Source organism: Lepisma saccharinum, chromosome 16, assembly GCF_977018435.1.
Source record: "Lepisma saccharinum chromosome 16, izLepSacc3.1, whole genome shotgun sequence".
Lineage (NCBI taxonomy): Eukaryota > Metazoa > Arthropoda > Insecta > Zygentoma > Lepismatidae > Lepisma > Lepisma saccharinum.
In genome coordinates this window covers 23,609,137-23,635,024 of record NC_139244.1, presented here as the reverse complement: position 1 = coordinate 23,635,024, position 25,888 = coordinate 23,609,137, and the positions used below count along the sequence as shown (strand labels likewise).

General features: G+C 35.4%; 1 protein-coding gene across 2 annotated transcripts in view; it reads left to right on the top strand.

The window, feature by feature from the left end:
• LOC146000345 (pleckstrin homology domain-containing family D member 1-like) overlaps positions 1 to 25,843 on the top strand; it is a 97,722-nt gene extending 71,879 nt beyond the window's left edge. The window contains exons 9-12 of one of the 2 annotated variants that reach the window (XM_083137878.1): positions 7,502 to 7,694; positions 9,479 to 9,628; positions 12,120 to 12,245; positions 15,565 to 25,843. In XM_083137878.1, coding sequence (XP_082994004.1) covers positions 7,502 to 7,694; positions 9,479 to 9,628; positions 12,120 to 12,245; positions 15,565 to 15,662 — 567 coding nt within the window. In that variant the 3' untranslated portion in view covers positions 15,663 to 25,843. The remainder of the gene's footprint in view (positions 1 to 7,501; positions 7,695 to 9,478; positions 9,629 to 12,119; positions 12,246 to 15,564) is intronic. The other variant, XM_083137879.1, reaches the window with a different exon arrangement.
• The last annotated feature ends 45 nt before the right edge of the window (positions 25,844 to 25,888 follow it).

Here is a 25,888-nt window from a genome sequence, read left to right as displayed (position 1 = left end):
ATCTTTCAGTATTAGGTTTTGCAGAGCATCAATGTTTTCTTGAACAACAACTGATTTTGGACGACCTTTGTGAATCTCGTCGGTGAGCGAATGGCGGCCACGATTAAATTCGTTATACCAGTGTTTCACAGTGGCAAAGGATGGGGCTTCATCGCCAAATGTGGAAGTAAGTTGATCGATGCACTCTTGTCTTGATAATCCACGTCGAAAATCGTAAAAAATCACCGCACAAAAATGTTCAGGATGTGGAGAGAGTTATTTCTGGCAGGATAACTCTCATTTAAAAACCACAAAAATCCAGCGACGACACTGAGACATGGCGAGTAAGTGCCACCATTAAATAAGCACTGCCCCTGCTGCCTTGCAGGTAAGAGAGAGGGATCTCTAAAGGCTAAGGGAAGGAAAACCCAGACAGAAAACCAAGGGGTAGGAAGAGCCCTTAGGCGTGGTGAAGCCAGTCTTCCTAGGGGTAGGAACCTCGAATACAAATCCCTGGTCCTCCAGGTTGGGGATTGGGCGTAAGGCCAGCACCCTTACCCTGTAAAACAACCTCTCGCTACGAACTCTCAGGCAAGCAAAGCCGGACGGATCTATAAGAGACGACCCACGCAATGTAAAAGGCTAAGGAATGTGGATCTTAATGTGGCAACCTGGAATGTCTGTACTAGGGATGGCCAGATCCGGATCCTGGCAGATCCGAAATTCGGATCCGGTTGGTTCCGGATCCTAAAATGTTTCGGATCCGGATCCGGAATTTTCAGATCCGGATCCAGAATTTTCGGATTTGGATCCGGTACTTTCGGATCCTGATCCGGAATTTTCGGATCCGGATGCGTTTTGCCATCCCCCATGCGCTTCTTTGGAAAGTAAGAATGTGCTTATAACATATTGTTACCTGCTAATATACATATATATATAATATACATACACACACATATATATAGTGTGTGTGCGCGTGTGCGCGATTTGTAATTAATTAATACACTTACAAGGGAGGTCTAAGTCTCCCTCTCCGATTTCCATAAAACTTGCAGGGCCCAAATGAAGAAATACGTGTTTTTTGTTTCGGCAAAAAAAATTGTTCTAGCGGGCAACCTCCTCTCAAATGTCAAGATGAGGACAAATTGAAGTGGGGATCTGACCCCTGTGTTCCCCTCCGATTTCCATGAAACGTGGCAGGTGTATAGTAGGGATGGCCAGATCCAGATCCTAGCGGATCCGAAATCCAGATCCAGAACTTTTTTATTTTAATTTGTAGAACTGTAACTGTAGAACAATTGTATAATTTTTGTATAACATTTCTATCTTGTTATATGTGTTAAAGGTTTCATCCTGGAATGGAATGTCTCACATTTATGTGTGTTTTCATTCCCCCCCCCCAAATGTCAAGATGAGGAGAAATTGAAGTGGGGATCTGACCCCGAAACCACGTAAATATGGCATAGGAAGAAACAGGGGGCATAGGGCCTCTCTATACACCTGTCAAATTTCATGAGAATCGGAGGGGGACACAGGGGTCAGATGATCCTCACGTCAATTTGTCCTCATCGTGACATTTGAGGCGGGTTTTGCCCCCTAAAACAGTTTTTTAGCCAAAACAAAAAAAAAAACACGTATTTCTTCCTTTGGGCCCCTCTATACACCTGCCAAGTTTCATGAAAATCGGAGGGGGACACAGGGGTCAGATCCTTACTTCACTTTGTCCTCATCTTGACATTTGAGGGGATTTTGCCCCCTAAAACAGTTTTTAGCTGAAACAAAAAAACACGTAATTCTTCCTTTGGGCCCCTCTATACACCTGCCACGTTTCATGGAAATCGGAGGGGGACACAGGGGTCAGATCCCCACTTCAATTTGTCCTCATCTTGACATTTGAGAGGAGGTTGCCCCCTAAAACAGTTTTTTAGCTGAAACAAAAAAAACACGTATTTCTTCATTTGGGCCCGTTTATACACACACCTACCAAGTTTCATGGAAATCGGAGGGGGACACAGGGGTCAGATCCCCACTTCAATTTGTCCTCATCTTGACAATAGATGTGGATTTCGCCCTGTAAAACAGTTTTTTAGCTGAAACAAAAAAAAACACGTATTTCTTCCTTTGGGCCCCACTATACACCTGCCAAGTTTCATGGAAATCTGAGGGGGACACATAAGTCAAATGCCCACTTAAATTTGTCCTCATATTGACATTTGAGGGGGGGGGTTGCCCCCTAAAACAGTTTTTTAGCCGAAACAAAAAAAAACACACGTATTTCTTCATTTGGGCCCGTTTATACACACACCTGCCAAGTATCATGGAAATCGGATGGGGACACAGGGGTCCGATTCTCACTTCAATTTGCCCTCATCTTGACATTTGAGGGGGTTTTGCCCCCTAAAACTGTTTTTTAGCTGAAACAAAAAAACACATATTTCTTCCATTGGGCCCCACTATACACCTGCCAAGTTTTATGGAAATCGGAGGGACACAGGGGTCAGATCCTCACTACAATTTGTCCTCATCTTGACATTTGAGGGGGTTTTGCCCCCCTAAAACCGTTTTTTAGCTGAAACAAAAAAAACACGTATTTCTTCATTTGGGCCCGTTTATACACACACCTGCCAAGTATCATGGAAATCGGTGGGGGACACAGGGGTCAGATCCACACTTCAATTTGTCCTCATCTTGACATTTGAGGGAGTTTTGCCCCCTAAAACGGTTTTTTAGCTGAATCAAAAAAACACGTATTTCTTCTATTGGGCCCCACTATACACCTGCCAAGTATCATGGAAATCGGAGGGGGACACAGGGGTCAGATCCTCACTTTAATTTGTCTTCATCTTGACATTTGAGGGGGTTTTGCCCCCTAAAACAGTTTTTTAGCTGAAACAAAAAAGCACGTAATTCTTCCTTTGGGCCCCACTATACTGCCAAGTTTCATGGAAATCGGAGGGGGATACTTAGATAACCTCCCTTGTTAGTCTTACACTTTGTAATTATTTAACACTGCATATATTATAATGTTTTATTTTAATTTGTAGAACTGTAACTGTAGAACAATTGTATAATTTTTGTATAACATCTCTATCTTGTTATATGTGTTAAAGGTTTCATCCTGGAATGGAATGTCTCACATTTATGTGTGTTTTCATTTCCAATACATTCGAATGAATACATATTCGTTTCAATGGCATTTACAAAATCACCTCTGACATGTGTGCACGAGTGTGTTAGCCGATGCGAAGCAAAGTATTTTAGGAACAACACTTGAAAAAAATTCTTGTAGGACTAACGAAAAATTTATTTGTAATCGAAGATCATAATACCTTTTAAGGTGTGGTAATATTATAATGGGATTGAGATACGAAACTCTCGGATCCGGATCCAGATTTTCGGATCCAGATCCAGATCCAAATCTTTTGGATCCGGATCTGGAACTCTCGGATCCGGATCCAGATCAGGAACTCTCGGATCCGGATCCAGATCCGAAACTTTCAGACCCGGATCCGGATTTGGAATATTCGGATCCGGATCCAGATCCGTAACTTTTGGATCCGGATCCAGATCCGTAACTTTTGGATCCGGATCCGAATGGATCCAGATTTTTCGGATCCGGATCCGTTTGGCCATCCCTAGTCTGTACCATGCTCCAACCAGGTAAAATGAATGAAATTGCAGATGAATTAATAAAATATAACATGCAAATAACAGCATTACAAGAGATAAGATGGAATGGGAATGGATGGATTAAAAAGAAAGAATTCTCTCTTATGTATAGTGGGCATCCAACAATTAAAGGAAGAAATGGCACAGGTTTTTTAGTTACTGGAAATGTGAGGAAATGTATACTCGGATTTGAACCAATAAATGACCGAATATGTAAATTAAGAATAAAAGGAAAATTCAATAATATGACCTTTATATGTATATATGCACCAACTGAAGACACAAACAAAGAAGATATTGAACATTTCTATAGTGAACTGTCAGATGTATGTGATAGAGTACCAAAACATGATACACTAATTCTACTGGGGGATTTTAATGCGAGAATAGGTAATGAATCCAGCAGCAGTAGAGTATCAGGCAGATTTTCCCTACACAAAGAAACAAGTGACAATGGAGAAAGGCTGATACAACTAGCACAATTACAAAACCTTGATATCAGTAGCACTAGATTTAAGCATAAAAAATCCACAAAGGGACTTGGAAATACCAGGTGAACAACGATGTAATCAAATTGATCATGTATTGATCAATAAGAGGAGAGCTACATTAATAATTGATGTCAAAACATATAGAGGACCTAGTTGTGATACGGATCATTATCTTGTCAGAACTAAAATAAGACAAAGAATTAGCATGGTTAATGAAGGAATATACAAGAAAACTAAGAAATGGAATATAGAAAAATTGAAGAAATCTTGTATACAAAACACATACAGACAAGAAATACAAACAAAACTTGAAGAAACAGGAGAAGAAGATGATGTAGAAGTGGAGTGGGATAACTTAAGAAACATCATAGATAGTACTGCTAATCAGATTTTAGGAACCAAAGCATATGAAAAAAATGAAGATTGGTATGATGAAGAATGTTAAAAGGTGGTTAAAGCAAAAAATGAAGCTAGAAATAGATGTCTTAATAGAACTACAAGATCAAATAGAGAAAAATATGAAAGTCTGAAAAAGCATGCTAAGAAAATGTGTAGAGAAAAGAAACGCCAAGCAGAAAAAACACAAATAGAAATGTTACAAGAACTAAACACCAAAAAAGAATATAGAAAATTCTATCGAACCCAGAAAGTTATAACACAACAGTATAAACCAAGAACTAGAAATTTAAAATCCAAAAACGGTCAAATCCTAACTGAACAAGCAGAAATAATGAATAGATGGAAAGAACATTTCCAGGGAGTTCAACACAACCAGGATTTAGATGAATCAGCAGGATAATGAAAACATATTAGTTGATGCACCAACATACGAAGAAGTGGAGACAGTAATTAAAAACTTTAAAAAGATGAAAGCACCAGGAATTGATAATATGAACAGTGAACTTATACAAGCAGCTGGAAAAGAAATGTATCGTAGAATACATAAACTTATAATTCATATATGGAATCGAGAACAAATGCCAAATGATTGGAACATAGCATTAGTGTGCCCTATACTTAAAAAAGGAGATAAAACAGTCTGTGAAAATTATAGAGGCATATCACTATTAAACAACCTATATAAAATACTTGCAGCAATAATTAACATCAGACTAACTGATTATGCTGAAGACATTATAGGAGAGTATCAAAGTGGATTTAGGAACAACAGAAGTACTACAGATAACATCCTGATGATGTGTTTGATTTTTGAGAAATGCTATGAATATGATATAGATTTGCATGTTTTGTTTATTGATTTCAAACAAGCCTTCGATTCAATATATAGACCAACAACATTACAAAGGTTACAAGAAATTGGAATACCAAATAAATTAGTAAGATTAATCCGAATGACAATTCAAAACACTAGAGCATCAGTTAAAATTGAAAATGCAAGATCGGACTTTTTCGATGTCATGACAGGAGTCCGCCAAGGAGATCCTCTTTCAGCAACATTATTTAATTTAGTATTGGACTCGGTGATTAAAAAATTAGATGTGAGAGGAGACATCAGTATTAGACTAAAACAAGTCACAGCATATGCTGATGATGTAGCTATTGTAGCAAGAACTAAGAAAGCTCTTTCAGAAACGTTTATAAGTCTAGTAGAGGAAGCTGCAAGAGTAGGACTACAAATTAATGAAAAGAAAACTAAATACATGAATATTAATAGAACAAACATGAATAATAATAGATCGATATTAATAAATAATTACTCCTTTGAATGTGTTAGTAATTTTACATACCTTGGATCTACACTTAATGAAAACAATAAAATAGAATCTGAAATAGATGAAAGAATAAAGAAAGGTAATAAGGCCTATTATGCAAATGTATCCCTGTTAAAATCGAAACTTCTGAAACGAAATACAAAGATGAAAATATATCTTACTATGATAAGACCAGTGGTAACATATGCTGCTGAAACCTGGACCCTAACACAGAAAGATAGAAACAAACTAAGTATATTTGAGAGACAAATTTTAAGGAAGATCTTTGGCCCAGTACAGATAGAACATGACATATGGAGAATAAGAAATAATGTGGAATTAGAAAAAATAATCAATGGTGCAGACATTATACGATATATTAAAAGTCAAAGAATTAAATGGTTAGGCCACATACAAAGAATGGATAACATGAGAACTATAAAACGTATACTAGAATGGAAACCTATGGGAAGGCGACCAATTGGAAGACCTAGAATGAGATGGATTGAAGATGTATGCGAAGATTTAAAGTTTCTCAAAGTTAGAAATTGGAAAGAAATGGCAAAGAAGAGGAAAGATTGGAACGACTTGTCTGAGAAAGCTAAAACCCACAAAGGGTTGTGATGCTAATGGAAGAAGAAGAAGTGTTTCACAGTGGCAAAGGATGGGGCTTCATCACCAAATGTGGAAGTAAGTTGATCGATGCACTCTTGTCTTGATAATCCACGTCGAAAATCGTAAAAAATCATCGCACAAAAATGTTCACAAGTTAATTCCATTTTATTGTTGTCGCGCAATCTCCAAGGCAACATATACAACACCAATGAAGCTATTGACAAAACATTTGAAGTACGTTATGGTCAATAATGCCAGACGATTCCGTGCAAACGTCAAATCGCGCCTAACTTCAATCAGTGTTGCCAAGGCTCAAAATATAAATAGTGACCCTCGTATTTGCTCTCTCTATTGTTTGTGAATTTTTTACATTTTCCCGTTTGACTGCCTCATCCTATAGTTAATATATGTACACAGAAACTAATTGGACATGTGTCATGAATGAAACCCTACTGGCATAGGCAAAAATATCATGGTAGGATTGTGGTAAACATGATTTAAGTCCTCTTTTGTTTTATCAGAGTGAAGCTAATTCAATTTTATTCGCATAATGTTTAAAGTGTGTCCCGTTTTTTTATTTTCAAGTTTTTTTAAAAAAAAAAAAAATTTTTGGAGAGCAGAAAAGTATTACATGTAAAAGTTAAAAAGATGAAATACTGCCAGAAATGTAAATGATATCAACTCCTGAAGGAGTGGGTAGAAATAAATACATTTGTCAGGCAATATGAAAGGTGAAAAGATGCCATCCAAACTATAGTGGAACCACAGAGAAAAGATCTTGCGCAGACCCTGCGACTCCTGTGCATCGTACTCCCATGTGGAGGGGATGGGACACACTCTTAATGCCCGGCACACTAGCTGCCACTCCATGCAAACTCGACCGTGAAAAGCACTGTAGATTATTACAGTAGTCACAATAAAAGTATTTTTTTGAAGTTTAATTTTGTAAATATTTGTTTCTTTTTCATGAGAATAAACATTTTCATTTTCCGTGTTTATGATAATGCAGTGCATTGACATTTATTCAATTTTTAGGATCTGCTTGCTCAGAAAGGACTGGCTGAAACAGACCTTAGGCTAGAAGTTGAGGCTAGATTGGAAGCTGAGGAAAGGTTGCAGCTGGCTCAAAATTCTGTAAATAATTTGGAGGGAGTGTTGCAGCAAGAATCAGACTCTGAGATGAGCTCTATACGGGAGAAGATCTTGCCTGATGTGAAGAAATTGCGGAGTAAGTGTAAACAAAATGTAAACTTTCAGGCTTACTGTAACATTGGCTGTGTCCAAAAGGTATAAAAAGCAGACGTGTACACCTTTGAGAAGTGACGTTGCAAGTACTGTCTTTGAAAGATAGAGTTAGATGAGAAATTGAGCATGCAGACTACACAGTTGTATGATTGTCTTCTGCACTTGCTTACTTGTAAAAAATGTATTTTCCAATAGGTTATTTCCACCGGATTATTTTCTTCAGAACTACATGAAAGGTAAAGTCTATTTCAACAATCCACAAACTTGACACATAATTGTGTCATTGAGCTGCAATTATATGAAAATGCCATCACAAATCTAGACTATGAGTCTACTTTAAACACAGATAATCTAATCAGGACTGGACCTACAGTTTTATGTGAGATCCAAACCACTATGCCATCGGAGAGGCCTCAGAAATCTAGGTGAAAGAGTGTCATCATGCCAAGAGAGCCATCATCGCCATTGACCCAATCTTGGCTTTCATATCTAGTTCCTTCAGGTTTTTTTGTTTGTTTAGCTGTCAGAATGTTTTTCTCCACCAAAATATCTGGTAGCTCTTAGTGGAAATCTCCACAGATGTCGCGAAAAAGCAGCTGCAGTTCTTTATGCAGGTCAATAATAATTGTTGACTGTACAAGGTTTATTTGATAAGGCTGTGTTATATGTATTATTCATTAGTCACAACAGTAGGAGTGTAATTTGAGAGATATATACAGGGTGTACACAAAATGTCAGACACATTTTAATTATTTATAAATCAGTAACTAATGAAGATGCAAATAAACTGCTGACAAGGATAGATAGAAAAACTCAAAAAGTTTTATGTCCTGTATCAGTCCACTTCTGCACGTGCTCCTTTTGTTGCAAGGAGAACATCAAGACGATAATCGATCTCTTCCCTTGTTCGGGTCAGCATGCTGACATCCACAGTGGCCATCACATTGTTTATTCTGGCTTTCAGTTCATATGTTCATCACTTGTGCATTATAGAAATATCCCCAAAGAAAATAATCCAATGGGGTTGTGTCAAGTGACCTAGTGGGCCAAGGAATTGGACCATCACATCCAATTCATCTTTTCTGCATTTGTTCGTTTAAAACACGACAAACAATGTTGACGAACCTTACAAAAGCAATGAACATAAAGCCAGAACAAGCATTCCGATAGCCACTGTGGATATCAGCATGCTGACCTAAACAAGGGAAGAAATCGATTATCGTCTTGATGTTCTCCGTTCAACAAAAGGAGCACGTGTAGAAATGGACTGATACAGGACATAGAACTTTTTGAGTTTTTCTATCCATCCTTGCCAGCAGTTTATTTGCATCTTCATTAGTTTCTGATTTATTAATAATTAAAATGTGTCAGACACTTTGTGCACACCCTATACTTGCAGTGAAGATTTGAAGACCATGCTTCAAGTGTGAACGTAGGCTCAGTGGCAGAGCATGGTACATGGTCGACTTTCAGTCTTGCTGCCAATATCCCCAGGTTTCAATCTTTTGTTTAAGCCTGCTGAAGCATGTAACAATGTGATGCTTCTCTTATTGAAGAAATATGGCATGAACACTTATTAAACATTGATTGTAAAGAAATAAGATTTACAGTGGAACTTAAGTTTTTAAGTTTATTTACTTTTGTCCTCAGAAAAAACGTAAAATTGAGGTTCCACTGCATTTAGTTTGCTGTTAATTTCAACTTTCAGAAAAATGACGAGTTTGTTTAATGTGAATGTACTTGTCATAGCTTGCATTATTTTTCCAGAATTTTTTGAACAAGTTGCGGAGGAAGCAAGAATAGATGCTAACATGCCAGTGATCATGAAAAATTCTGTTTATGCGAAGAAAGCAATGGCTAAAAAGGCAAGATCGCAACAATTAGAGCAAAGTCGACAGGAGAAAGCAAAATCTTTAGGTATGTTCAAATTGTTTAAATGTTTTTAAAACCAATAATATAAGTAAACACAAATGTTTTATGTAAGCATAACTGTGAACTTAACTCTTATGCAATTTCTTTTGTACAAACAGTTATTATTTAAGTAGAAAAGTATTGAAAAAATATCACTATGTGCAAATTGCGAACACAAGAAATTGAAAATTTCAGAATGGTGTAAATTGTTGTGCTTCCTCATTTGTTCTTCCATGTGTATTTTAATATCTGTGCTGTATAATCAAATTAGTGGCAAAAGCTTCAACATCTTTGAACTCCCTGCCTCCCCAAGTGCATGTTATTATTATTGTCTTTGTATGTTGGCCTGTGATATGTAGTTATTTATTAACATGCTTGTATATCTTATATGATACACGAATGATAGGAAAAATCATGTAGATACATACATATTTCATGTGTGTTCTATGTGTGTAACATTATTTCCTCCCATTTTGTTTTGGGGGTACCCAAGCCTTTTAGTAGACTCAAGTAGTCTGCTCTCTTAAATGTCAATTTTGGTAAATTTCCTACGTTTCTACTTGGGGAACCAACATAAGCTTTGACATTTGTCTATGATGTCACTAAGTAAAATATTTGTAATAGATGAAGGCTTTATGAATAGCCTTGTACATTTGTGGAAAATCCTTTGAGTTAACCAACTTAAATTCATTCAAGGCTGCACACACAGGCAAAACTTAACTTTGATTTGGAAGCATTCATGTCGAAAAATAAAATAATAAATGAATGTATAAAACATGTTCAGTTCTCATGATTGTGTTGAGATTAAATTTCCATAGCATAAATGTCAACATTTGTTTTGTTACAAGTGTATTTCATTTCTACAGTAAGTCTCACAGGAAATTTGGCCGTGGAGCACGTCGGTCAACGAGTGCACATCTGTCAGCAAACTTAACGAACCGGTAGCTATGTAATGAAATTAGCTGGTACAATTATATGGACAGTTAAAATTAAAATGAGCACTTACCTTCTTAGAAGGGGTGTTGGAAATGTTGTCTCTGCATCCACACGTTTACGGCATCTTTTTAGGAAATTTCCAATAACATTTATCAGTAAAATTCTGCAACATACAATTGCAGAAATTCACTTGACTCTCCTGTGGTAGCAACTCCTGGACTACAGTGACCTGGTATAGCTTCAGGTTTAAAAGCTTGGTAGCTCACCATGCAGATGACTTTGAAATGTCTGTTTCTTGTGCAATGCACTTGAGTGATTTTTGAGGAGTATGTTCTAATCGTGCTCCAACATTGTCTAATTTCTCCTCAATAAGAACATGCCGTTTTACCCTTCTTTCTCACCAAGAACAGACCCTATTTCCCTAAATTTGTTCACAAGTATCCGAATACTCTCTCTCTGTGTGGAAGAGTAACATCTGTAAATTCTGCTGCAATACGTCTTCTAACTTCCCTACAAGAATTTGTAATGACGTAAGGGTCGTACATAAAAATTTGTTGTTTTAAATTGTACGGATAGCGTGCATTATTAGACTGCAGAAAAGCACCAGTAATACATAAAACTAAAACAAAACAATCCAAAACACTCGTTAACCCCTTAACACTTCACAAACACATGCAAACTGAACACCAGCTATCTACATAATGAAACATTGAAGAGTCCCGTGGCAAGTCAGCGTACATCTGTGGGTCTAAATGCTGGCAGACAGAATCTCACAGCTTGACCCGTGGCCAAATTTCCCATGAGACTCACTGTACCTATCATTATGAAATAATGAACTGTAGGCTAAATATATTTGTGAAATTGATGTCTTTTGTACATTTTTTAAAATAGAAAAAAAACAAAACATTTACATCCATGAAACAGATAAGTTATCTACATATTTAGAGGTTTATTCAGAATTTTCCATCTGGAGGGGAGGGAGTATGTAAAGGTAAATTTAGAGCCAAATATTGGGTCAATGTGAAAACTTTGGGGGGAGGTGTTGGGAAAGTTTTGGTGGGGATAAATCACTGTGCATGACATACTATTAATTGCAGTGGCCTCTGCTATCATGCACATGATTTATAAATATTTCACTGCATTTACCATTTTTCAGAATGTGAAAAAATAAACTTCCTTGGCACTTTTTACTAATAAACAATGTAAAAAAACTAGGTGCCAGCTCTAATCGTTCATCTTAATTCTGTACATAAGACATGTATATAGACCTAAACAGCAGTAAGCATAGTACATTTTGCAGACAAATAATTACTGGGTTATCAACGCACAGGATTTTTTTTTTGTTCCTTTGTTGCAGAGGACATACCACTTGGAACACACACCTGTTTATTTCTGTTACAAGTTTTTTCATGCAAGAAGAATTTATTAAAAAATTAGCTACCAGCATCTGTTTTCTTTTAATTTTGATTTACTTTATTACTTTTGTGTTTCTTTTGCTTTATTAATTGTATTTGCCTGTGTTTATTTTATTCTAAGTTTTATTTTTTAATCTGCATTGTAGGATTTGATTTGAACGACGCAAACAGGGATGGTGCACCTTTGAAAAGATCTCTTTCTATAATGATAACAAAGAAAAGCTTAAAGCCCAAAAATCTTTCAAGGTCGAAATCTTTACGAATGGCGAATGGTAAGTTTGCTGCTTCAGATTTAAGAATGAAATGTCGATTACATTGGCAATATATTATCTAAATAAGGAGGCAATATCATGGTTAAGAGATACTAATTTGCATCATATTAATAAATGCCATTACAATTCTGGGTGCATCAGCACTTAGGCTACTTGCTCCATAATCTTATGTAGAGACAAGTCCCTTATCAGGGGTGGCATACAGAACAGGTCTCGTAGAAGAACTGTCTTGATTAAAGCTTATCATCATCATTTTATCAACAGAAATATAAAACAGGCGAGGATTAAAATCTGTATAAAAAATATGAAGGATACACAGGACAAAATGCAGGACATTACACCCCGAGAGATAACCATATTTTCCCGTACTTGCTTCATATATACACACACTCTGAAGCCTACATACAACTATTAATGTAGGCATTTACTTGTAGAATTTTGGAAAAGATTTATACATATAATACTGCAGAAATCTGTCCAGAATAGTTTAAAGATTGCCATACAATATAAACAAAATGGCAATTTACCCACATTTTACAATTAAAAAAGAAGAAAGCCTGCATGGCACATTTTTTTGAGACCCAGGATCTACCAGTCAAGATTTTCTTGAGTGAACCGTGGTGACTGAACTGAGGTTGTTACCTATATATTTAGTGACAGAAATAAGAGGGATTCAGCAGGCAACCCCCACTTTTATCTCACTTCCCATCTCACCTACAGTATGTGGTCTGGCTAAATTACCACTAGTTTGTGTACCCACCTTTTTTTTTTGGTAATCCTGCCATCTTCGATCACATACATGCAGCCGATGCCATGAAATATTTGAATTTTCTTATTGTCAAGTGAGCATTTCCTCTTTTGGAAATGTTTACTTTTTCATTTGCATACATACATACATATTTGGGCAATAATGACATCATTTTACAATTCTGTCATAGGTATCATTCAGGCATTTAGAATATGTCTGGTAACACTGATGTTAATGATAAACATCTAATTTGGACCTATATCCTGATATGTTGGGAATTTTTGGGATTGGTTTATTTACTTTTTGCTTTTTCAAAATCATGTTTTTGTGTGTTTTTCTTATTTTATTACCTTTTTCATTGAGATTTCTACCTCCACTTTCACACCATAATCATTTATAATGGTAGTGTAACATGCTGTCCACCAAATAAGTGTACACCCCTCAGCAAGTCTTTTATTGTAGTGTGTTGATAGTGTTACAGTGCTTTTAACTTCAATTTGTTCCTGATTTTCTGCCTGATGCGATTTCAACTTGAAGATTCATTACCATCCAGTGACGAAGAAAGCTAAAAGTATTCAGAAAATTTGCTCAAAAGTATTAATATAGGAAAAGTAAGTACTCGCCCAGTCCTTAGGAATGCCTCTCCTCTCTCTTTCATATGTTGTGTTTAGTAGATGATCTATTAGTGATCTTTCTCTTTTTCTTAAAAAGTTTATATATGCATTCTTTTGTTGTGACCTTCTTGGCGAAATGATGTGCATTTTTCAATAGTCTTGGACATGCATTTGTTGACAAACAATAAGTTTATAAGCTGATTCAGCTAATACTGTAATACGCACCCCTCAGATGATCTATAAATATTTGGGAAATGCCTTACGTTTAGACCTAATGCCTATGGTTAGACAATCTTACAGCGGAAATGTGAAGTTATGGAAGAAATGGAGATAAAATAGCCTGTGGCATTTTACTAATTGTCAATTATGCAGGTACAATCAAAGCAGAATTAATGGAAGGATTTGAAAGATGGGGTAGGCAATTTCACTTATGTTAATTCTTCTTTCTCATAATGTCCTCCTATGTAGTAGAACTCAGTGTCTATATTTGTGTTTGTGCCTGAGATGTGTGTGTGGTGCATTGTACAAAAACCTTATGTATGTGCACGTGATTAGTGTTCATTTTTCAATGTATTGATCCATTCTAAAGGTAAAAAAGGTAATTGTGTATTGATACAGAAAACACCACCCTGCATCCTGTACTCCATAAAAATAATGTGAGTGATCATTTGGGTCTATCCAGTTAAGACCTAGTGGGCCTCTGTGCTGCAGTGGTTAATGCAGCTTGTTAAGAAACCAGAGATTTGAGTGCCTATTCATTGTCGCCATAACCATAGACAAATAGAAAAGGGATGTAAAATGAAAAAAACACAAATATTACTGAAAGCACCCAAATTTTATTCATCAGGGCCAGTAACATCTTGAGTAATTAGTCCCAGTCATATTACATTTTATTTACATTAAATATTAGGGATAAGACACATTAATATATGCAATTATCAGTATCACCACGAGTATATATCAATGTATTGATAAAATTGCTGAATTTGATCAATCTAATATAGCTATAAATAGCCTGTAATTAGTGCAAAATCCTCCTCCTGTTATTATGTGAATGAATATATGTAAGTCATGGTTTTGCAAAGTAAATATCCAAATATACAGTTTCGTCGACTTTCGATCTCTACTCTGAAGTTCCCAGTTTGGGCACCGGTGGTCTAATCATCATTTATTCGCATCATTGCAGCTTGCTGAAAAAAAATGGCAGAAAAGCAACAAAAAATAGCCTCTTCCCAGTTTGTTTCCAAGCAGAACCCACTGGATGTTTGAGTTGCCCTGGATTAGAGTATAGGTGGTAGCCTTTCAATCAGTCTTGTATGCCTGTCATTTTCCCACTTAGATACTGCTCTTGCCCTTTCTCACAGTCGATTTTTGTGCTTGTGACTTAGGGTGAGGATTTTTGCCAGTGCCAAAGCGAGGCTCCAATGTATGGGTAGACACGAGACAAAATACATAATCGAACTGTTGTACAGTCACGCACACTACCCTTTCAGTGAGACTGTCACAAGTGTCTATGACAGTATATTTGATAATGAATTCTGGCAGTGTGAACTCAGAACGACTGTGTCATAATTCCATATTGTAATTCCGGATCAATGTATGCCTACACCTGAAATCTAATTTTGTTCACTTTGATTGATAGCAGCGTAAACAGTTGGGCCGAGCACATTGAGTGGTTGACTCATTATCTTGTAATACCAGGGGTTCCCTGTCCTGTTGGTTCTTTTGTAAGCATTCTTTCATCACTTTCATGTAACCATCATGCATCCTCATTATTGTGATTACCCAAAAGTGGCTGGGGAAGCAATGCAAACAGAAAAATTGAAATGTATTAATGACAGTTAGTGTGCAAAGATATTTGCAGGATAGTGTTTTTTATGTCAGTAGTTGATAAAATGAATCCTACATTTCTTCAGTGTTTCATTCTACAAATAAACAAATGCTGATTTTTATTCAGGAGCGCTCCTTAGTAGCTGGGCTCGGAACTCTAATGGCCAGGTGGCCACCGGCAGTGATGAGACAAGCATGGCTTCAGTTCCTGAAGAGGACAAGTGAAGCAGCTGAGGAATTATCAATGGTTGTTTCTGTGCCAAAGTTCATGAATCTCCATGCGTGATACTTCATCATGTGTTGTTTGATAATAATTGTGGTTGTAATCTTCTTTCTTGTGAGATCATTTCTGTTTATAGTTACAGTTCGATATTTTACAATCCATAAGTAACATTCCTTTTATGTATATCATGTGAACATACAGCGATCAGTACCAATGTAAATACATGTGCTTGTCTTTTTTGTACATACATGTAAATAATGCAGAGTAAGTGTTCAAAGTGAAGGTTGTATTAAATTCTACAAGTTGTAATGATAGCAAGTATTTTTGTTATTGAGTTAGAGTTGGTTATTATTGAAGTGTTTGTAACAGGCGAAGTGTATCATTTGAAGAGAGTACTATATGTTCTGGGCTTCCTGCTCCTTTATGTGTATCCTAGAAAAGTTAGGTTGTAATGGAGGTGGGTTTTACAGATCGAACAAATAATATACATGCAGTTTAAGGGAAGGTAACCTATGTGGAGAGAAATGTATGATAAAGCACTAGATGGTGCTAGTTCTGTGAGTTAAAGAAATAAGCTAGTTGACAGAAACATTGAGATTTCACAATTCGTAAATTAACACCATGCTTCACACTAAATTGACTTATTGATGAAATGATTATTTCTTGAATTAAAAACACAGTTCCAAGGATGTGACAGCTCTGCGAGAGATAAAATGGCCTTATCGTTGGGTGTTGTATAGTCAGGTAGTATTGGGGTGCAGTTAGAAGCAGGCCACAGGTTGTTGCTCATGACAGTTTGAAATAGTGAATAAATGTTATTGAATCTTCCTGTAAGACTCTCCTCTGTGGACTACGTAAAAATCTTCATTGAAGTATTGAGATTTTTTTTTGTTAAGAATTGAGGAACTTGTTGGAAAAGGTGTCCATGCCACAAAAACATAATTTTTCAGGAAAAGCAGACATTTGTAAATTCTTCTGTAGTGAGGTAGGCACATGCCACATGGTTGTATGTTCCAGGAATTGCTGCTAGATGACGTGAGATTTCGGACGTTCAAAAATAACAAATTCACCATGGAGTGGAATGGGTGCCTTTTCAGTTGAGGGCCTCAATTGTTACTGCTGTGTTTTGTATGGTTTCACACAATTTAAAATCAGTGTGAACAAGGATTTCTAAAATTGCAACAAGATCTACAATAACTCTACTAGCTATATGAAATAACTTGTCATATACGTATATTTTAGAATAAGTTTGTCTGTTATCCAGGGGGTCTCCTGTGAAGTAAGGTATCTCTGTGGTGTTCTCTTGTCGTCGTCGTCATTAATTCATGCACCATCACCATTTCAGACTTTCAAGTATAAAAACGAAATTAATCACACTTTTGGTGTGATACAAGGAGTCCAAGTGGAGCACATTTTAATTTTGATCCCATATTAAACTGTTGGCTAAATTTCTATTAGCCTATCAATATATGTAGTGAACTTAAAAAGAAGTGTTTCAAACTTTTGAGTTTAGTAATGTTTGCTCTGTATTTATTTAAGAATATCTGCCATCCTTTTTCTGTGTATTTGAATGACTGTACAGGTACACTAAATCTTGCAGCTAATCTAATTACATTTGATCTAGTATGCTCCATGTGTCCATAGATATTGTAAATACTTGTAGCTTCTCAGGATTTACATCACACATACCTAATAGTGCAAAATTGATAAATTGAGGAAAGAAGAATTGCTAGAATAAATGGAGTACAAAATCTATGTAGACCATGTAAATAATAATGTGTTAAGTGGATGTGTTAAATGAAATTTGTGTAAGAATGTAGATCACATTTTTGGATAACTTGCTATTCAACTTTACCACTGCTTTAACCACAAGAGTAGTACATAAGATTCAGAAAACAGCTTACTTTCTGAAATAGTGAAGGTATGTGAACAATATGCAGCTCAAAATAGTGTTCTTTATACAATAAGTATTAGTATAATACTTAATTGTATCTTTGGACATTCAAACTATTAACTTGTACATTTTTATACACAACTAGAAGCAGTGGAGAAAAAACAAAGTTAATAAAACAATATACCCAATTAGTAGTACTATTTAAACATCACTTGCATTTTCACCTTGTTGACTAGGTATGAATTTTGACAAACAAAACTATTTTGTTTGTTTTGATAACATAGCCCTGTGATATAATTGATACTCATAGTATCATAGTATTAAATTGTGCAATAATTATATTTTTGCACTGCAATTTTTGTGAGTTATTTGATGTGTAGAAATTCAGTCAAAGAAGAGAAAGTAATTGTATTTTTGTGGACAGATGTTTTTGTATGGTGTTGGAAATATTTGTTTTGATTCATATTTTTAGTTTGAAAATTTATTTTCTTCTGTTGGTTCATAAAAATATTTGTTGTTCTCAATTTTTTCAAAATATATTTATTGGAAATGCTATTTTGCACTTTTGTGCAGAATAAGTGTAACGTGATCATTTCTTTTTATTTTATGTGGTGATATTTGTGTGTTAATGCAAAATTAATGTAAATATTGTTAATACATATACCAGACAATGCAAATTTCCCTTTTGGGCAAGATCAGACAAGTATTAAAATATGTATGTCATCTTTTTTTGCATTTCAATGCAAATTTACTGAGCACACATTGGTACTGATCAATCAATATTTGTGTAGATTATTTTTTGTAGAAAAGTTTAGAAATTTTCTGATACAATGAAACATTTTCTTATGTGGTGAAACTTCAAGTATACCTTTCTGAGAACCAAGAAACAGAGTATGTTCTTGTAGATGTGAAAATTAACGATCATTAATCTTTCTTAGTCGCAAGAGCCCTTGAGCGTTGACCTCTCATTCTCTGCAATCTGGAGTGTCTCAGGAGGTGTAGTGGTAATACTGTTGCCTTGTAATCAAGGGGTCCCAGGTTCGATACAAGGTGGAGGCACATGTGATTCGGATCCCACTTTAAACTAGATCCAGTCCCGATTAGCCTTCATGTGCATAAAGTGGAGTTAAAACCAAAACTGTAGGCTCTTGACTGCCTTGTCTTCAGGCATTCTCTCTATATGCCCCAGAGAACTCAGCCTTATATGGGAGATTTTTTTTTAATGCTGTGACTTCATCATTGCTCCTTGGTTGCCATTGTGCATTGTGATTTACTGCTCCATGAACAGTGGAATGCTGATTTTTATGTTCCTGGACTTTTACGTTTTCCTTGCATTATACATTCAATCTTCATGGTCCCAACATAGCAAAATGTTAAAAAATATTCCTCCATTTAAAATTTTAAGTCTTGGTCACCTTATGAACCTAAAATCGAAGTTCCGTTGCATTTTCCTTAATATACTGTCCACGTTTATGCTTGATAATGTCACAAATGGCTTCACATACATAAAGAACTACTCTAATATTTCAGGAAGTAACATTCTCCCTTCACCGGATGTCCATTTGTCAATTGGAAAGAGTCTATACAATGCAAGCAATATATACATAAAAGAAGAACTGGCGTCTGCAATATACATTCAACCACAGCAGCCCTAATAAAGAAACATTTTAAAAATTTCTGGAGTTCACAATTTTTCCACATTTTGAGTTTATCTATCCTGGTCCCCAGAAAAATGTAAATTGAATTTCCACTGCATTTTACAAAAAATAGCATACTTGAAGTTTCATTGCTTAATTCTTTCAATGTACATATGGATTTTTAAATGACGATTTCATTTTCAAGCAACATGTTTCATCTGTATGTTAATTTCATGTGTTTTTCATTCCTTACAAAGGCTGTTGTACTGAAACTGCCCTCGCAACATAATGTATGTACTGTATGGAGTCTGCGGTGTGAAGCAGAAATATTTTGTATGCTTTATATTGCCCACGGGTGGGTAATAGGTCATGTTTACTTGTCATGTTACATACTTCCAGAAGGTTCCCTGTTTAAAGACATTGTATTCTATTTAGGTATAAGAGGTTTCTTCGTGATACACATTACCTCATATTTGAATGTAATTTGTTATCGTGTATAGGTAACTACTTGGTAGTATTTCTCTCCTCTTTGTTGCTTATTGTGAAAGTGCATTTCTTTTATTGCATGTGTCCATATTCTGTTTAAATGCTAGTCTTTGCAACTTTGAGAAATATATGAATGTTTAGATTTTCTTCAGAAACATATAGATTGCATAATTGGTGTTAATGAATGCTTATGGCAATCAAAATGGATACAGGAAGAAGTATGTTTGGGTTCGTTTATTTAAAGCAACACGCTCGAGGAAAATCAAGCCCAGAGGCATACTTGTAGTTTTCCAAGCTCATTGCAATTTAGAAAATTGGAGAAAAACATTTGGAGGGAACAGCAAGCTCTTACTATATGTGATGAATGCCACAGTTAAAATTATGGCAATTTGTTTTTGGTTATTTTTCCCAAAGTTAGCATTGTAATCTTAACACACTTTTCTACAAAATATACCTTAAATTATACCTTCATTGTGCTTTTGAATGAGTATTGTAATTTGAAGGTCACATGACTTACAGCTGGTTGTGACAGTTTCATCCATTGGTAACTATTTTTGAGGGAGTTATTTTCCATTACTTCTCACACGACATATACCGATGTTACGATCTCTCACCAGAACCTAATTACTTTGCTCTGTGATGCAAAACATCCCATTAGAAGGTGAAAAAGCATGGAAAGTATCTATTTACACATGCCTTCATGTAGCTGTAGGAATTATTCCATGTATAACAACATTTAACCTATTGCCCATTATTTCATCCATTTGATGTATTTCTGTAAATAGCCTGTAGTGTAATGTAGTGCCAATTGCTGAACTTCTTCAATTCCTCTACCCTGACTTTGCAAAGTAAATGTCAAAATTCTGTCACAAAACTAACTTTGTATAAATATTTTCTGTTCTTTGTTTACAAACTAGAAACAATTTTTTTCCAGGGAAGCGTGATTTTCCTCGAGTTCTTGCTTTGAAAGTGTTTGTTATTTACCAATATGTTTAGAATGTTATGATCTGATAATGAAGAAAAAGTAGTATTGTTTAAACTGGCTTGCTTTTTGGCTGTTTCTTGTGATGTTTTTTTGGGGGGAGGTAATCCACTTAGTAGTACTGTGTGTTAATATTCAGTTCTTGCATCACCTCATTCCATTTCTTATTTTTGGGCAGCTTGGTTTGAATTCCAGCTAAGACATGGTTATGTTCCTTCAATCCACTTCTTGATGTCATCGAATTTTATTGTTGTGATCAATGTATCTTTCTGAGAAGTTACCATTTTGTAACAAAACGGTGGTCACAAATACACTTTAGGACCTGAAGTCACTTCATTTTTCTTTAACATGTTTACTTGGACTGCAGTATCCAGAAGTTTTAACCTAGTAAGTATGTAAATCTCTTAGGCCAACAACATTAAGCCTTTTAAATTATAGTTTTAACAATATTTTTTTAAAGATTTGGTGGATGTTATAACTTTATGTAGTAAAATACAGGGTGATCCATTTGAGATGTCAGGAAAGTAAACCATTGCATACAAGTGGTTAATGTTAATATTAATCTCTGAGCAGTTGTAACATTAGCAGAAAGGATACAAGTTTGGAGTGAGTGGAGGTTTACAGCACCGTGCAGGGTAGACAAAGATGGTGGTCATGCTGCAACAGTATGCACAATGTGCCATAATTGAAATTTTCGAGTGTAAAATGTCATGTTTGTTCTGCATGAAACTCATGACTCCTACACATGTATGTACCATTAACAGGCAATGAATGAAAATATTTTTTTTTATATATGCCAGCCTTCCTGGCAGTGTGGTTATCACAGTGTACCATGATGCCAGAGGTCCCTTTTTCGACTCCCAGCCTGAGCATGGGTGTTCTTTGCTAGTGTTTCTTCATCGTATCATCTCTCATCTTCACGATTAGCCAAAAGTGGCAGAAAAGCAAAGTAAAATAAATCAAAGTCAAATTTTCTTGTATGTAATGATTTATTTTTCTGACATCTCAAATGTATCACCTTGTACCTAATCATATTCTTGCATCAGAAAGACAATATGTGGCACATTTTGAACGCTTATACCTTTCATTCTAAATTTACACGTTTGTTCAGGTGACCTCTGTAAGATGCTCCAATCAGATAGGCAAATAAATCTTGAGTGATATATCATGATTGCTTGCTGTTTTCAATCTCGGATATCCTTTGGCATGTAGATCCACATATTGCATGGCAGCTGAGTAGTAATGGTTGTATCCTTTTAATTAAAGGCTGCTGGATTATAAGGCTCGAATCTCATGCAGATCTGTAGGTCTAGTCTCATTCCACTTCTGTGCATAAAGTGGTTTTTAATACAACTTTTACTGTTCTGGTGTAGTGTAAAAAGAAAAGGAATAAAATTTCTGCTACATTCCCTGCCCATCATGATTGAATTGTTCTTGTGGTTTTAAGATTGTGCAATCTTCCTCACAATAGTGCAGATTGGAATATTTTTCCCTTGTGAAATAGATGCACAAGAAAAGGAATAAAATTATTATTATTCCATGTCACGAATCTTATAAGAATTCTGAATATTCTGTAATCATTTAATCACTGTATAAAAACTAAGAGCAATAATACAGCATTAGGCATAGCCTGTGGTGCCAGAATAACCTTGTAAATATATTGTCAGTCAGAAAAGATATATAATGGAATTATTTTTTTGCTTTATTTTTTGTTGTAGGCAGGTAACTTATTTTGGTTTACCTTATTGTTAACTAGTTTATTATTATTTTTATAATGGCAGCTTGTTATGTAACTTATTGCTTTTATTTTTGCGGTATGGTTCTGTTCTGAGTGGGAGAGTGACTATAGTTAACATACCAGTATTTAGTAATAGAATGTGAGTGCTGTGGGATTCTTGTTCCTACATGGTCTTACATGGTAAATTTGAATAAAATATGTTGTATGTTCGTTTCTATTTGGTCACTGAATATGTAGTTATGTTGATGTTACTCATTTTATGACACTTATTAATGGCTTTGTTTTTCATTTTTTAGTAATTTAAAGATCTGTTTTCATGTGATGTAATATTTTGTTTTACACACAAAAAATTAGAATATACTGTATACGTAAATATGTAATGAATGACCCATTTGTTTTTAGTAGATGAAAAATGGAAAAATAACCATGTGGTATTTTGATTTTGTAATTATGATGTCCTTTCAGAATAATTACAATTACTGCAATTTATTGCTGAGGACTCTGTGTTATATGTTGTTACCATTTAATCTTTATTCAAAGCAGCAGTATTAATTTTTTTGAAATGTTAGATAATAATATCATCAAATATCATAGAGTAATGAAGCTTGGATAAAGGATGTAAATGCACCCAAAAACTAACATTCTTGTCTGTTCCACCTATTGAGTGTGTGTGATTCATTACTTCCATGTTGTAAAATGATTCTCATACATTCTCAATTCTTCATATTCTGTGGTTTCACATGATCACTTTTTGAGCACATTTTCCATATGAAACAATTATTTTACCTTGAGTGTTAAAATATGCCAACATATAATTTACTATCATGCACTATTTAATACAGTGAAACCCTTATTATACATTTTCAGATTTTTCATTTTTCTGCTCTCCATGGTTCATATAAGTAACATGTTATAAACTTTTTCCCTGGGTTTAACATTTTCCCAGATTTGAAGTTTATTTTTATCTGGTTCCCTAAAAACATATAATCAAGGTTTCACTGTATTGACACAATATATATTTTGCTTTTCAGAAAAGTGGTAGTAGTTCACAATAATTACATTTGTTGCTCTATAGAAGTTCCTTTCTTATATGGAATGCAATTTTATATAATTAGTGTATTTTGGATATTCAAATTGTATTATTTTCTTTTGATTCCATAGATTCATTTAACAATTTATTTTTACTTGGCGAGGCCTGTCTAATAATTAACAAAATTTCTCAACGTTTACAGCCTAAAAGGTTTTCCTCAATTTAAGGAAAAAGACAGGTTCAGAATTGAAATAAAATGTATGAATGAAATTTATTTGTAACATTCAAAGATGATGTACCAAACTTCCAACAGGCTAGAATAACAATATTGGATTTGATACTGGACAACATTTCATTCTCTCATATTTTACATGCAGCTGAACAAGGTATCTGTAAGGATGAGAAGATGTCACAGTTAAGTACTGCAAAATTGTCAATTATTATAGTATTTTTATTAGGACTGAGCCGATGCCAGTGTAACAGTCTTGGAAAGTATCTTTCGGGATTTAATTTAATCACTGATGCTTTTCTGGGGTCTGCAAAAATGCATCTTTCATAGTGTCTGAAAATTATGCAAAATTCATAATTTTCTTTATTTTTGCAAGACCGTGAAAAGAAATGGATTTTGTGATTATGAGTATTTTAAAGCAAAATTCTGGTAGATTGATTGCTATGATAAAGTTCTACTGCAAAAAATTATACATTAAAATTTATAAATATCCTGAACAACTCTGAATTGCTACAATTTTCAAGTATCTGTATCAGTAGTGGTAATGGTTCAGCTGTAATTTTATTACAGATTTGGAAATTTTAATGTGCTCCGCTGTTTCATTGCATTCTCCAATTTCCATCTACCAATCTTATATTATCTTCTGATTACCAATGTTCATATTGCTATTCACATTAATACAGTATTTTTTTTTTAATTTATGGAATTATTTGTTGAGAATGAATAAAATTTTGTGTTCCACCAGGGTTTGAATATGTGCCAAGTGAGCTAACATCTTTAAGGCCTCCCTGATGGCGTAGTGGTTCGGATCCCACTTTAAACTGTATGTCCAGTCCCGATTAGCCTTTCTGTGCACAAAGCAGACTTAAAAGCAAAATCAATCAATCACCCTCATCTTGAGGCTTTACAACCGGGTCCAAGCGTCGGTGAAGCTAATTTTACACTATTCAAATCAGTTTCTTTGTTCCTCAGAACAGAAGAGGGTATCCTAATTGTTTGTTTGGGTTTCCTTGATGGTGTAGCTGTAATGCCACCTTGTAATCAAGGGGTCCCAGGTTCGATACCAGTTGAGCATATAGTGGTTCAGTTCCCACTTCAAACAGTCCAGTCCCGATTAGCCTATCTGTGCAAGAATTGGAATTTGACTTTAAAAAACTCAAACTGTTTGTTTTTCTAGGTGGCCACGGTGGCTCAGTCGGTAACGTGTCTGACTACCATGCTAAAGGTCCCGGGTTCGATCCCCGGCCAGTTCAAATCCGGAAACTTTTCTAACGATGGAAGCGGCCCCGGCGCCCACCCAGCGTCGAATAACATGGGTACCTGGGGAAAGCTGGGGGTAAAGGCAGTCAGGGGCATGGTGCTGATCTCACCACACTCCCTATACGCCTTTATGGCATGGTGCTAAGCACAGGGGAAAACACTTTACTTTTTTTTTTACTTTACTTTGTCCAGTTTTGAAAGACTTCCTTGAATGAAAGTAACATTACAAACCTAATATGTATGAGAACATAGTGGTACTTTATTTGTGTATTGCGTAACCTCATACTTTAGACACCAGCTCTCAGTGTCCCTCTTTACTATGCAGGGTGATCCAAAAAAGAACAAAGTATTAAGTTGTCAGTATTTTGGTTACTTGTTGGGGGCACCCTGCATAAACCACTAACCATGATTATTCCCTAGGATGCAAGGTTAGGATAAACCAAGACTAAAATCTGGTAAAAATAAAATAAAAATAATCTGTAGATTGAAATGTTGGTCAGTGCACACCTGTTCGATTTTTGGTATGAGTTTTAATACACACTGGGAGTATAATGTGTGTAAGATATGTAAATACATTTGGTTATTGAAATTTTACTGTATCATATCGAAGATCCTTGTCCATACTCAAGCTTGCTCAAAGATTATACTAGAAATTACTAAAAGGCTGGTAAAGGCAGGGTGAATGTAATGCTTGTTGTAGGTGTAAGTAGCCATTTTTTCTAGCCATGATATATATGTACTGAACACAGTAGCCTGTGATATAAAAATGCATACTTATTAAATATTGAAGTATATATTTTAGGAATGGATTTTCTTGTTTGTCTCTTTGAATGTGATACAAGTTAATTATGTAGTTGTACCCGTAACTAATAAATTGGCATCTTGTACATGTAAATGTTTTCATTTCAAAACAGTTCTTTAGGTCAAATGGCTCCAAGTTGATCATCTAGTTGCTCAACATTTACATTCTAC